Raw genomic sequence first — 14,645 nt, 5'->3', positions numbered from 1 at the left:
AGGCCATGAGGCCCAGCAACCTCAGAGTCAGTCTCACAGAAACCCAAGACAGAGACCGAAAGATCGGAATCATAGCCTGAATGTCTTGGACTCGCTTTTCGGGAGGAAACTGCACTGTGTCCAGAACAGCTCCGATGAAAGGGAGCATCTGAGAGGGAGTCAGGTGTGACTTCGGCATGTTTATAGTGAACCACAGCATTTGCAGGAGGTTTGCCGTAGTCTGAAGGTGGGAGACGACTTCCTGGGGCGAGTCTGTCTTCAACAGCCAGTCATCGAGGTAGGGGAAGACTGACACCCTTAATCTGCACAGATGAGCTGCAACCACCGCCATCTTTTTTGTGAATACTCAAGGGGTGCTGATAAGGCTGAAGGGAAGCATGGTAAACTGAAAGGGCTCGCAACCTGCAACGGATCGTAGGTAATGTCTGTGGGCAGGAAGGATGGGATGTGGAAATAAGCTTCCTGCAAGTCCAATGCTACCATCCAGTCTCCTGGGTCCAAGGCAGACAGAACCTGAGCCAGGGTGAGCATTTTGAATTCCTCCTTCTTGAAGAAGTAGTTGAGGTCCTTAAGGTCTAGGATAGGATGCAAGGCCTTATCCTTTTTCGGCACCAGAAACAACCAACACCTCCTTCGGGCACAGGGACCCTTTTCTATAGCTCCCTTGGCCAAAAGAGCTGTGACTTCCTGGCAGAGAAGTGCCAAATGATCCTCTGGAAGGTGACTGAAGGATGGAGGCATGGCTGGTTGAGCAGATTTGAAAGGGAGGGACTAGCCCTTTCAAACGATCGGCAAAACCCACCTGTCTGTCGTGATGCATTCCCAGTGGGGCAGGTCCTGCCGCAGGTCCTGCCGCCAACTAGATGGGAGAGAGGGGACAGACAAGGAGGGTTTGGAGGCTGCAGTGGGGGCAGAGGTGAACTGGGGAGACCTCTGGTTCCCTGTCCCACGCCCACATGGGATTCTGCATCCCCAGCCAAGCAGAGGCTGGACAGCATGGGTGTTACATTAGTTGGGTGGAGGATGCGACAGGGAGCCCTTCCCGTAGCCACGAAAGGGGCGAAGAGTGGACTACAGGGGGCAAGGGGCAGAGGAAAGACCAAGGGGCCGAGACGTAGCCCGGGAATCCTTGAATCTCTCCAAGGCCGAGTCCGCTATGTCCCCAAAGACATGGAAGCCATCAAATGGCATGTCCATGAGTGACTGTTGGACATCCCCAGAAAAACCAGAAGTACGCAACTAGGCGTGGCGTCTCAAGGCCACCATTGTAGCAACCGATCTCCCCAGAGAGTCGGTCCTGTCCAGCCCACAGCGGATTGTTAACTTTGCTGCATCTCTCCCATTGTTCACAGCTTGGGAGACAATAGCAGGGGCTTCCTCCGGTATCTGCGGCAGGACTTGCGCAACCATATCCCACAAAGAGTGGGCATAGCGGCCCAAAAGGCATGCAGTGTTAACAGGCCACAGTGTGAGACTGGAGGAGGAAAACAACTTCTTACCAAACTGTTCCAGCCTTTTTGATTCCCTGTCCGGGGGTGCGGAAGGGAATGCGCCTGAAGAAGAGGAAGCCTGGATGACAAGACACCCAGGCGTGGGGTGTTGGGACAGGAATTTAGGGTAGTTCAGAGTGGGCTGATGGCGGCATGCGATAGTCCTATTCACAGGAGCCCCTGTGTTGGGTTTGGACCAAGTACCCAAAAGGACATCAGTGAGGGCTTCATTGAATGGCAAAAGGTGTTCTGAAGTGGAAGCCCCAGGCTGGTGCACCTCTGTCAGGAGATTAGACCTGACCTCTACAGTAGGAAGCTCAAAGCCAAGGACCTCATCTGCCCTACTGACCACCATACCATAAGTTGCTCCCTCCGCCGTAACCACAGTACGAGGAGACAGCATGCCAGTGTCAGGAGAAGTATCCAGACCACTGGCGTCACCCGATTCCTGAGCCCAGTGCAAAGATGGGTCATCCTGGTATTCATAAGGGTCCAGGGACCCCTCCAATCCCTCCCCGGATTCTTACCCATAGAAAAAAGGGTCCAAATCCGACCTGGGGCGAATAGGCCCCTTCAAAGACAAAGGCAGCGTTGGCCAACGCCGCTCCGACTCCGAGTCTTCAGGGATAAGGATCGGTTTGACGTCTATAGTGGGCACTACCGACGTCGGGAACATCGACACTCGACCCAGTGCCGGGGAAGATCTTGAGGGTGCGACCGGTGCCAGTGTGGATCCGGGAGTGGATCTGGATGGGACCTCGGTGAGCAGAGCCGTAGCCGCCGGCGCGGATCCCGAAGACCCCTCAACCAAACCCCATGGGCCCAAAGGTGCCTTATCGGGGTCGGTACTCCCAAAGATGAGGCTCATGGCCACACAGAACTCTTTAAGTTGGGCGGGGGTCGCTCCGGCTCAGAGAAACTCAGGGAAGTGCGGAGCCGACCCAGACGCAGGCTCCGAGGATGGAGGCTTTGAGCGTCGACACCCTTCCCGTATTGCGTCAGCGGAGCGTTGGGGTGAAGTCGGAGAGCGATGGGACCTTTTCGACGACTTCATCTTACCTGCACCCAAAGATTTAGAAGAAGACGAGTGGTGATGGCTCCGCGAATGGTCTTGAGACCTTCCTCTCAGTCGAGACCGGGACTTATGCGGAGTCGAGTGCCGGGCCGCCATTAGCTTTAGGAACCGCTCCCTCAAAGCCTTCGGGTGCATGGCCGTGCACTCGGAGCACATCTTCGAATCGTGGTCTTGCTCGAGACACCACAGACAAACCCGATGAGGATCCGTCACCGACATTGTGCGGTGACAGTCCTCGCATGGCTTGAAACCGGTCTTCGGGGCCATACTCGACGCACCAAAAAGTCTCACAAAAACTTGACAAAACAGTCGAGGTTGGTCAAAAAGAGACCAGGGTAGCTCCTCTCCGGATCAGCTCATGGTGCGGAAAGAAAAGAACTGATGTCACTGTGTGAAGGTGGCGTCTCTATACTACTCCTGACGTCATCACGGCTATTACGATGAAAATGAGGTCCACGGAGTCGAAAGACGCCACCTACCAACGCGCAAGGGTATTGCTCGAAGAAAAATCTCTGGATCCAGTCTGACATCTGGGGAGAAATTCTAAGGTAAGGGATCTGCAACTAGAAGTCTCTATCAGATTTATACATTCATGCATTTGGGGCTGTTGTACTTGTTTACTGTTGCCAATTACCGTTTGCACCTGCTACCTGCAAGTCCTCATATCCATTGTATGTTACACATGATCTTCCCCTGATTCATTGGAATATTCCAGGCTTCCACGTGGAACACATGCCTTTCTGGAACACTCTTGTCTTCCAGTATAAATACCCTCTCTGAACCTGCATCAGCACGTGGACTCGTACCCGTCCTGCGCAAGCATCATCCCTGCACTCACCTCCTGAGTCGCCCAGATCTTCCAACATTCCAGTCCTGTGCAAGCTTCGTCCCCGTACTCAACTCCTGAGTCTCTTGGAACTACCAGCACTATAGTCTTCCAAGCCTTCCTGGCTTCTGTGACACTTCTTGTGTCTTCTTTGTTGAGCTACGATTTCGCCTTCTCTAGAGCTTCTCCCACCAAGCCTCCTGCCATCTTCGGATTCCAGGTAAAGTACTATATGAAGCTAAGTACTTTCCCTTCAGCAGGAATGTCAATAATAATGATCTTTTAGAAGAGATGGATATATATATGGATCGTGTAACCTCCAGTTTGTGTTTCTAGAATTTCTTGGGTGTGTCATTACTTTCAACCTATGACCTGAGTGTAACCTTAGGAGTGTCAGTAACTCCAACCTATGTACTGAGAGTAATGTACGGGAGTGTCAGTTACACCAACTTATGCGCAGAGTGTAACTTTGAGTGTCAGTAACTCCAACCTATGTACCGAGTAAAATCTTGGGAGTGCCAGCAACTCCAACCCATGGTTTGAGTACAACCTTTGGAGTGTCAGTAACCCCATCCTTGTTATGAATGTAACCTAGTTCCGAGTGAAACCTTGTTTCTAGCATAACTTGGGAGTTTCTCTAAACTCCAACCTATGTACCAAGTGTAACCTCGTTTCTAGTATGCCTTGGGAGTGTACCTAACTACAATCCATGTATTGAGTGTAACCTTGGGAGTGCCAGTAACTTCAATCTATGTTATGAGCCTACCCGGGAGTGTCAGAGGCTCCAATCAATACTTAAAGCTCTTCCTTGAAAGTCTCAGAAGATTCTCATCCACGAATCTGGTGATTATGCTCTTATGCTATGATTTTGCAGAAACCTGTAAGTGTTGGTTATTGAAGCAGTGTATTGTAAAGTGTGTAGAGGCTTGCTAGTGTATTGATGGTAATGGCCTCTTGTTGTTCCCAGTGTATTGCGCCTTCACAAAACCAGAGGTGCTGTGCATACCCAGAAGGTCTCAGGAGCGACACATCATGTTGAGTAGAGTAGTACTGTCTCTGAGCAGGTCCCTTATCACAAGTTTCTTTTTCTTATTTTGTCCATTCCCCTTTGGGACGGTGCGGGATCTAGGAATACCGTCGAAGAATCTTGCATCATCCTGAGAGGGAGTGGGGGCCCAGCACTGGCTCCAGTGTTGTCTCTGCGGATGAGTGCATGACACACACAGTTATATGCCAGTTCTTAAACTGCTCATCTTGTGCAGGTGAGAAAAACTGTCAGTGACCTTTTCAGATTACGATTTCTACATGTACAACACAAGAACAGCAATGTTGTATTGGATCATATCCAATATCCCAACAAGTCTGTGGTGGCAAAGAAGAAGGTGGATTAACAAAGTTATTAAGGAGCGGAATTACCAGACTGGGATCCACGTAGAGCATGAAAGAGAAGAATTGATGAGAGGTCGCCTTGTGTAACCCCTTGTGTGTATGTTCCATGACCAAATAATAGCACTCATGCCTCTATATATCTGTAGAAAATAGTTCATTATTTGTAATATCTTTAAAATGTCTAGTTTGGGCTTCTTTATCCCATATATTAACAAGCACTGGCACAGCAAACAGGTATGAGTTTATTTTGACAACTCCTGCAAACATAAACACACAGAAATGGTGTTTCCATGCAACAGTACACTAAAGTTTGACATAGTGGCTTTGCCAAGGCTTAGACGTTAATGTGGTAATAGTGGTGTAGGAGTATTAGTGGCATAATTGGTGGTGGTATGCTATTAGTGGTATTGGTAGTAGCATTGGTGATGGTATTGGTGGTTTTGGTAGTGGTATTAGTAGGCTTGGTGTTGTCAGTAGAGGTATGGGAGGAGTCAATGGTGGGAACAGTAGCATTTGTGGTGGTATTAGGGTTAGTAGAATAATTTGTAGTGTTACCAGTGGTTGGGATAATGGTATTGCTTATTAGTGTTGGTGGTACTGATGGTAGTATTGGTGGTTGTGATATTGGCAGTGATGCTATTGTTGGTGTGGTACTGACAGAGGTAGTATAGGAGAAAGTGATGTGGAACGCTTCGCTTGGATTGGGGCAGAGATTGCATCTTGCATAACAAGCTCTTTTTGAGAAGAAGATATTGAAAACGGCACAGGATTTTGGAGGTTGGGTGGCTGGAGGCTTTTATTCATATCCAAGCTTTCAACAGCATAAACTTTGAGAATACTACAATATACAGAGAACACATCTGGGTTCAACCAAAAGGGAACTCAAGAAGTGCAACTGTAAGCAAGTTATCGGTTCCAGGAGAAGCTATGCCTTCTGTCTCTGTAAAGTTTAATCATTTTGCTTCTTACTGGAATTACATTAAAGAACAAACTCATGTCAAAGGACATTCCTAAATGTCACCGGTGAGGAAATGAGATTATTATTACCTGTATGAAGGTGGGCTATTCTGCAAGCCCTCCGGAACTGGTACCCATCAGGACTGAGGTGGTAAATAAGATCACTGTGATAAGGAAAGAAGCGAACTCTCTGCTGCACCAGGCGGGAAAGATCATAGACTGCTTGGATGTAGGATGAATCACTGCAAAATAAACGTAAAGGAAAGGATAAATCATGCCACTCTCTGAATATTGGTGATTCCAATGAATTAAAGTTAAACATGGAACTTTGCAAGAAGATGCTGAAGTATTGAAATGGGTGCATACCATCACAAAGAGGAGTCAGGTAAACTGACACAAACATAAACCAAATTGTGGAAGGCTGCACGTTCTTCCTTTTGCACACATGAAAGGCCGTGCATAAGTAATGCCTCACTAGAGACATGATGGGGTCCGAAGCCCACCCTGTTCTCAGTCACGCACAAGAAATTATCTGGATATGAAAACATCATCTTACAATCTAGGTGCACAGCATAGAGGGTCACTCAGGACTTGAGAGGAGTGGAGGTACAACAAAGATGTTGTTTTGGGAATACCAATCAATTAGAATACAAGAGCTAATAATAACAAAACCAGTCAACAGACCACATGAGCCCATTACACATCACACAATAATGTAATCCAACCTGGATTTGAGACAACACATGAAAGTAGACTAAAAAGTGATAAATGAAATCCTTGAATTATTTTCAGCCATTGGTAGTTACTGGGGGCACAGCCCAGTCCACCATTGTTTTGTGCACCTTGCCACCTTAGTCTGGACCCAGCCATATGCAAGTCAGTCTTGACCCTGCTCTAATGGGAACTGGCTACATAGGATGTGTGGCAAGCAAGTGACCCATTTGCCTGGAGGGCTGCACTGTTCTCTTAGGAAACATTAAAATTAAAATGGAGAATCAAAGACATTTAAGAGGGAACTATAAAAGGAGAAAATTCAAAACCAGCCCCAACACTGAATCACACTCATTTTGAGGTGGATGTACACGTGATCAGAAAATGGTATCATTCACAGTGCAAGAGAGGCAATGATTGGTGGGGTCTGAACCATAATGCCATGTGTTTCTTTGTCATGGATTGAAAAAGAGCGTAACTGACATTCGGACAGGCCAATCAGCCGCAGAACAGATCTCACCCTAGGGTCCTCTACATATGTATTTATTCGTATATATATGAATTCTTTCATTACAAGATGACAGGCAGCTAAGAAGAGATTCTTGCAATAACTATTATAGTGCAAAGCTTCTACTATAGGGTTTGTCAAAGGCAGTAACCAACACAATCATTCCCCCCAAAGTTAATCTGTGACACTATATGCATAAAATGATTATCTGCAGGATTTCATACAGAGACATAAGAACCACTCTTAAATTCCTATTGATTTTAACAAATCCTATTCACAATTATTAAGTCAGGCCTAATGCATTCATCATAAATGTTCATAATAAACAGATCAGACTTTTGGCAACAGACGTATGTTTTTCTAGTGAACTAATCAGGCCTGTCGCTGTTATCAATGGTTTACCAATTGACGCCTCCTGTACTGAGTGTAAGCTTTCCTACAAGGCATCGATCAGGGATCGAGTCATAAAATTACTTAGTATACAAAATCGGTTGCCAAATTAAAACACCATCTCTCCTAAGACAGAGATTTGTAGTGTCAGAATCCTTGTTAGGCTTATACCCACGGCGTGTCAGAAGGGATAACAGCACCAAAACCTTAGTCTACTATAGTAATCTGTGAGATTCCATGTAGCAGAATCTGTAGACTTTAAAACAGAGTAAGAACAAATCTTCTCTTAAATGCCTACTGCTTTTAGCATACACTTTTCATAATCAATATGCCATGTCTACTGCTTTAATTGTAACTTTTCATACTAAACAATCAGACATATAGCCCATATAGCATTTATTATTGGCTTGTCACCATAAGCAACTCAGGTTAATTGTACCGAGTGTAAATTTTGCACAAGGCAGCCATCTGGCACACAGTCATAAAAGTACAAATGCATACAAAATTACAAGTGGAAAAGCAAAATACTCTCTGTAAAAAGAGAGCCTAGCAACATTTCTTCTATTCCCACAGTTTGTTCAGGTGAATCAGTAACACCAACACCCTTGCCTACTACAGTAACCTATGAAATTCAATGTAAAACAATACCTGCCTACAGGCTTTAGCACAGAGTAATGGCAATCCATTCTTAAAAGCCAACTGTCTTTATAGCATTCTTTTCACAATAAGTAGCTCAGGCCTACTGGATTTTAGGTGTGTGGAATACCTATAGCTTGACGCCGAGGACATATTCTTTGGTGTCACGGACAACAACAAGTTTCCATGTTTATTTTGGTCTTTGGACAAGTGAGCCCAACCCCTTGCAGCACAAACCCTTTGGCTGCCAGTTTACACTACTATATTAGGAATCAGGGAAGGGCACTGTCTGCCGTCCAGGTAATAAATGTGTCCATATGTTAAATGCTGTTTAAACATGTGTTCATAGTTCATCAATGCATAGGCGCTGGGACATAAGAGCATAGCACTCCCGCACCGCGGGTTGTCTAACGCGCTGTTGCTGCCGGGACCACCGATACCAGGCTGCTTTGCAGGACTCTGCCCGTTGCCATCTTCGCACCAGGAGGCACTGGGACATAAGCAGCATAGCTCTTCCACAGGTTGTCTAACACTTTTGCTGGCGGACCACAGATACCAGGCTGCTTTGCGGGACTCTGCCAGTTGACGTATTTGCACCCGAAGGAGCTGGGACATAAGCAGCATAGCGATCCTGCACTGTGGGATGCATGTGGGACGTGTCTGGGCCAAAACTGGGCCCGTCTTAGCCGGTCCACGGCTGATTGAGGCTGGGCTGGGCCACCCCTCTTGGCTTTATTGGGTTGAGGGTGGAAGAAGTTTTACAGTAACAACAGGTTGGCCCGGGCACTGGTAAATATTAGTTTCTGATCGGGGTTTTGCCCTTTATCACCCCTTGTGATCTGATGGGGAAGCCCAGGGTGAATGGGAAGGGATCAGGGGGGCAGGAATGTGGCCTCTAACTCCTGTTAGGAGAAATCAACCATTTTGTCCTTTGTATCTTCTATATGCGGGGCCTTGCTGCAAGAAAACAATTATGAGGAGGGTGAACTAGCTTAACATAACAGAGTAACTGCGTTAACTGGAACCCTAGATGGTCCCACTTCAGGTATGGGAGGCTCTACCCACAATTTTGTTACTGTGGAGCCCAAGTCCATAGTGTGGCTTGGGAAATAGATGGTGTACTTAATCAGAGAGCTTTAGGGTCTAATATACTAGTTCTGGAGGACTTGATTCACAGTCATTTTCAGTCACACTTAGACTCTTTATATTCTGGGCTTGAACATTTAATCAAGGGATTTTTGGACCCCTTAGTACTTTGTTGTAAAAAAGGCTGCTTCGTGTATTAATGGAAGATCATCTTCAGGACCTTTTTTGTCCCAGTAGGCCCTTTGTCAATCCCCCCAGAGATTATTGTTCCAGATAATTTGAAGCAGGGTAGATATGAAGAAGCCCCTATCAGCATAAGAGGGAACTGTAGGCTGGCTATTAACCCTACTACCATTGTCAATACTAACACTAATTGCCCTCCCTTAGAAATCATTTCAGAGGGTCAGAGTGAAGGGGCTTGAAAAAATAATTCACATATGTAGATATTTGGAAGTCAGAGATCTTTCCCCTGCTAGGCCCTCACAGTCCCAGTGGGAGCCTTTGTTAAAATCTAGTTAATCGAATCACCTATTATCAATAGCCCCCTTGAAGCCACCCCATATTTGTGGTTCTTGGTAGCGGTCCGCCTTTAGCTAATAATCCTCATGAGTCATTTGCAGAGGTATAGAACGAGGTAGTGCATTGGTTTGGCTCTAATTTAAAAATGGGCACAGCAACAGCCGAAATTATCAATATGATTTCAAGATTGAAATAGCTAGGCAAGGGTCCCAAAGCCCTGAAGGGTGACTGCAGAGTTGTGAATTTCAATAGGGCCCAAATGGTGGAACAGGTGATCACCTTGGCCAATTCCAGGAGAGGTTGTTTGTTCTCTAGCATTCAGGCTTTGCCCCAGGGATATTTTTGTAGGCCGCTGCGAGGAAACCGTCTTACTGGGAATGAAGATAGATTGTTGAAATTCAATAGTATTCCATTGTGGCCGCTTCTTTCCAAAGTGAAATGTGCCAATAGATTTGTGCCGTTGAGCCAACTGGATGCCTGTTATTGACATGTACATCCAGCAGCAGATCCTGTACCAGGGCTAGTGTCCCCTATTTGTTTGACTTCTGAAGATCACAGAGTGGTTGGTTTACCTGATTAAATGGGGGCAGACATATTACTGCATAGCTGGAAAATAGCAGGGCTTTCTTCGAAGTTTAAGGAGGCCTCCTGGTAAAGGTATGTGAAGGGCTATCATCTGACCTGTCTTCAAGAGACCTGGGAGTGGGAGAATGTCTTTCATTTAGAAGGTTATAAAACATATTTTGCTCCTGCAATTCAGTCTACTACTGGCCCTGCCAAAGGAGGCATGATAATCTTTGTATCTATTAGGATAATGGGAGAATCATAGAGTTCGCGTCGACATTTGCTACATTACAAGCCTTTAAGATTTCAGTTAAGGGGTTCTTGAGCATGGTGTTACTAAATTTATATAATGCAACAACTTGGTCCCTGCCCACTTCTTGTATTCAAAGTATATCCATATTTCTAGCCTCATTAGGACACCAGCAGATGGGGAGGTCAACAAAGTTGGTGTTGATTGAGGATTTTAACATACATCCATGCAGGGTGGGAAACGTCGGTGGTTTGGATCCTGACAAGAAGGTTTTGATCACTAACATTCAGTGGAGGTGTTGTCTAGCCCAAGGATTCCACCTGAAATACACCTAAGGAGGCACAGAGCAATTGGCATTGTTGAATGATTACAATCTTGTGCATGCTTGGGATATGCTTACGGTACCTCAGGACGGATAATTAACTTTGATATTTTTAATCATCCTTGTAGTGATCATAATCCTTTAGTGTTGAGAATGAGGACTCCTGGGTCGATATTAAGCAAGGTATTATATCAGCAAGTGGCCCCCAAATTCAGCTACAGAATCAGGAAATACGCATATGGTGGTCACTAGTGGATTCCGACTCTTTTGTAGCATCCCTATTCCACAGTTGTATTATTGATCTGGCAGTTTACCTGGAGCCCTTGTCATCAGATGAAGACCTTTCAAGTGCTTTCTCCTTTATTGCAGCAAAGGTCAAAGCTCTTCTTACTGTTGGTAGTATTAACCAGTTTCCGAAATGGTTTGATTCCGCCTGCTCTAAGGCTTTGCATAATCTGAAAACTGCTCTTAAAGCAGTACCTAGGGATGTGAATTGTATGAGAACTTGCATCTTATTTACAAAGAGGAGCTTAAAAGGAGGAAGGGGGATTAAGGAGTAGGGCTTGGGAGGAGTTGGTACAATCTGGCACTTTTACGAACAGTGCATTTTTGGGGGGAATTATTGGCCAGCCCAGCTTTGCCCAGAAGAATACACCTAGTTTATGCCATCATATATTGTCCCAGGTTTGGATGAACTATTACAAGAAAATGTTTAATTGTCCTTCACAAGTCACTCTGGTTGTGGAGGCTGAGACGGAGCATGTAAATTCTAACTTGATCTTTACTTTAGATGAAATAAAACAGGGTATAAAGGGTCTAACTAGGAAATAAGGTGCCAGGCCCGGATGGCATCCCCCAAGACCTGCTTGTATCGTAAATTGATGTATGGGCTCCTATGTTAATGTTGGTGCTGAATGCAGCAGTAAGGGTGGGTCCTCCGTCTTCCTGGTCTTTATCCACCAATGTTCCTGTTTTTAAGAAAGGGGACAGGAGTAGGCCAGAGGGTTATAGGCCTATTTCTCTCATCGACTCCATTGTAAAAGTCCTGAGGAGGGTGATATTGAATAGGGTGTGTCCTGGGCAGAGGAATATCGTGTTATATTGGGTAGCCAGTATGGGTTCCAGCAGGGTAATTCAACCACAGACCAGTGTCTGAACTTTTCTCAAGTAGCCAGCAAATACACCATTTCTCGGTCCCACACCATGTATGTTGCATTTATGGACCTAATGGCTGCATTTGACTGGTAAATAAATTGTTGAGAATACTGCTAGAAATGAGGGTTGACTCAAATATTATATACTTCTGGTGGGACCTCCATTCTGATACCCGTGCTGTGGTGAGATACTCAGTGGATCTGGCATGTTTGGAGAGCTTTAAGATGTGGAGTTCGGCAGGTGTGCATCTTTGCTCTGTTCCTGTTTTGTTTATATTTGAACAGCTTAGAGAAGGCATTAGTGGACGTAAACTCCAACTGTCCCCTAATTGGTTTTCACCCCCTGCCAGCAACGTTATACTTGGATGACGCAGTTCTGATGGCAAGAACCACAGTTGACCTCCAGAAGTTATTGAAGGCATTTGATAACTTTATGGGGGAGCTGGATCTATCAAGAATTTTGACAAAATCTTATCTTATGGTGGTGGGTTATAAGCCTTTAAAAGAAAATACATATATATATATATTTTTTAACAAGGCTCCCCCATAGTTAAAGTTGAGAGTTTTCCTTATCTAAGGGCCCAGTTTAATGCTAAATTAAATTGATAGAGGCAAGGAGACTAGATTTTAGAAAATTTGTATGGGCCATTTCTGTTTTGTGGCGAGGTTAGTCTGTCATCCGTTAAAAGCCCTAACAAAAGTTTATGAAGCCAAGTTTAATGCTAAGAATCTGTATGGGAGCGAATTATAGGGGTATCTATTGCTTAGGGAATTACAGAGTAAGGAAAACAAAATTTTAAATTAAGTGTCTTATGTGTTGCCAAAAGTACTGCAACTTTTGCGATCCATGAGGAATTAGGGGTTAGGTACCTGAGCAACTCTATAGCATTGCGCCCGCTGATGTCTTGGATTAGGGTATGGTCTAAGGAGTTAGGTTCTCATTATGACCTAGGCGGTAAATGGCGCCTACCGCCACGGTGACGGCCTACAAAAGACTGTGGCCGTGGCTACCTACCCTCCACCATATTATGACCGTAGCCGGATTTCCGCCAGAAGGCTGGCGGAATTCCGGCTACAGTCATGGTGGCGGTGGCGGTAAGGTGGTGCTGCTGCAAGCAGCAGCGCAACGCCAGTAGAACGCCGATGATGAGCGTATCATGACACATGCCTGCCAGAGGACCCCTTCAAGCAGGTAAGTCGGGCGCTCCAACAAGAGAAGGGGGTGTTGTGTGTGTGTGGGGGTGTGTGTGGCTGTTTTTGTGTGAGTGCATGCGGGTGTGAGGCGTGTAGAATGTGTGTGTAGTATTGGGTGTGCGAGTATGTTGAGTTGTGTGAATGCGTGTGTGCTAGGATGTATGTCAGTGTGTGTTGATGTGTGTGTGTGTATGAATGTATGCATGCGTGGGTGAATGTGGGTATGCGTGTGTGTATGCATGTGTATGTCTGTGCGTGTAGGTGTGTGTATGTTGAGGGGGGGTCGGGAGGGGCAGAGTGAGGGAGGACTCTGGGGGGGGGGACGGGAGGGTGGGGGAGACCCCTATCACTGCCAGGGAAGGACTTCCCTGGCACTGAGAGTGCCTACCACCATGGTGTTGGTGGGGGTAAGATTGCCACGAAAACCATGGCAGTAGGCGGGGTCTAAATCCCGAGGGTGGGACTGTGACGGCAGCCTGCCTGGAGACCGAAGTCTCCAGCCCGGCGGATGTTACTACCCTGGCGGACGGAGTGGTACATTGGCAGTTCGGCTTGAGCCAAACCACCAATGTCATATTTTAGGGAAAGGTACCGCCAGCCTGTTGGCATTACCTTTCTCCAAAATAACGCCGTCCGCCAGGGTCATAATGAGGGCCTCAGTCTTAAACTGCCTAATAATACAAGATTGCTTACAAACAACCAACGACTTAAAAATTCCATGGCAAAAGTATTTGAAGGAATTTTTTGTGAAGTTGGGTAAAGAAGGGACTTTTCTCTACCCAAAAGGTATGGTTAAGAGTGATCTGAAGTGGTGTAAAGATTCATTTAGGTAACGGCTAATATTACTTAGGGAAGAGGTTGAGCTGGTTAAATCTTCTGTTCGCCATCATGTTTTGATATCTACCACATGCGATATCGAGCCGTACCTAACAATGGTGAAGAGGTTTACTAACTCGTCTAAGGTTAAATTTGCTGCACTTGTATGTAGGTCTTCGCCAGGGATGTTATGATTTTAACCAAATGGGGCCATGCAGATGTGATGGAACGTTGCCCAAAGAAACTTTACATTTTATCATGGGTTACAAGTATTATCAAGCACTGAGGATTTGTTACATTGTTTTCCTGCTTAAAGGGTGTGGATGAAAGCAGGCGAGGTCAGCACTTTTATATTTACAAATGTTGCCAAGGGCATGGGTGATATCTAGTGTGTGCAAATTTTTAACTGCTGCTTTGCTCATCAGAGATATTTTGGATGAAGTTTCCTAACTATTCATTTACATTCTTAAGCTTTTATTTTTTTGTATTTACTGTAGGTACTATTATATTGTATGTGCTGCTGTGTTTTATGGTTTCAAATTTATCCTGAATAACGAAAGAAAGAAAGGGAAGGGCACGGTCTGCAGTTAAGGTAATATTTGTGTCTATATGTTAATGCTATTCAAACATGTATTCATAGTTCATCCATGCAAAGCCTATATTATTAGGGTGAGTGCTCTAAGGAAATGTTGTAAGCTCGGACTGCACTACTAACAGTGGTTCGGATATGATAATGTGTGCTTATGTTTGCACAGTTT

The 14,645-nt window shown here is 45.6% G+C and overlaps 1 protein-coding gene across 1 annotated transcript in view; it reads right to left on the bottom strand.

Moving 5' to 3' along the window:
* The window catches only part of LOC138293478 (cytochrome P450 4B1-like), a 159,628-nt gene that overhangs the window by 53,020 nt on the left and 91,963 nt on the right, over nt 1-14,645 (bottom strand). The window contains exon 6 of the mRNA XM_069232717.1: nt 5,828-5,979. Within this exon, the coding sequence (XP_069088818.1) occupies nt 5,828-5,979 (152 nt within the window). The remainder of the gene's footprint in view (nt 1-5,827; nt 5,980-14,645) is intronic.

This window comes from Pleurodeles waltl, chromosome 4_2 (assembly GCF_031143425.1).
Source record: "Pleurodeles waltl isolate 20211129_DDA chromosome 4_2, aPleWal1.hap1.20221129, whole genome shotgun sequence".
Taxonomy (NCBI): Eukaryota; Metazoa; Chordata; class Amphibia; order Caudata; family Salamandridae; genus Pleurodeles; species Pleurodeles waltl.
The sequence above is the reverse complement of the archived record's forward strand: the minus strand, read 5'-3'. Positions and strand labels throughout refer to the sequence as shown.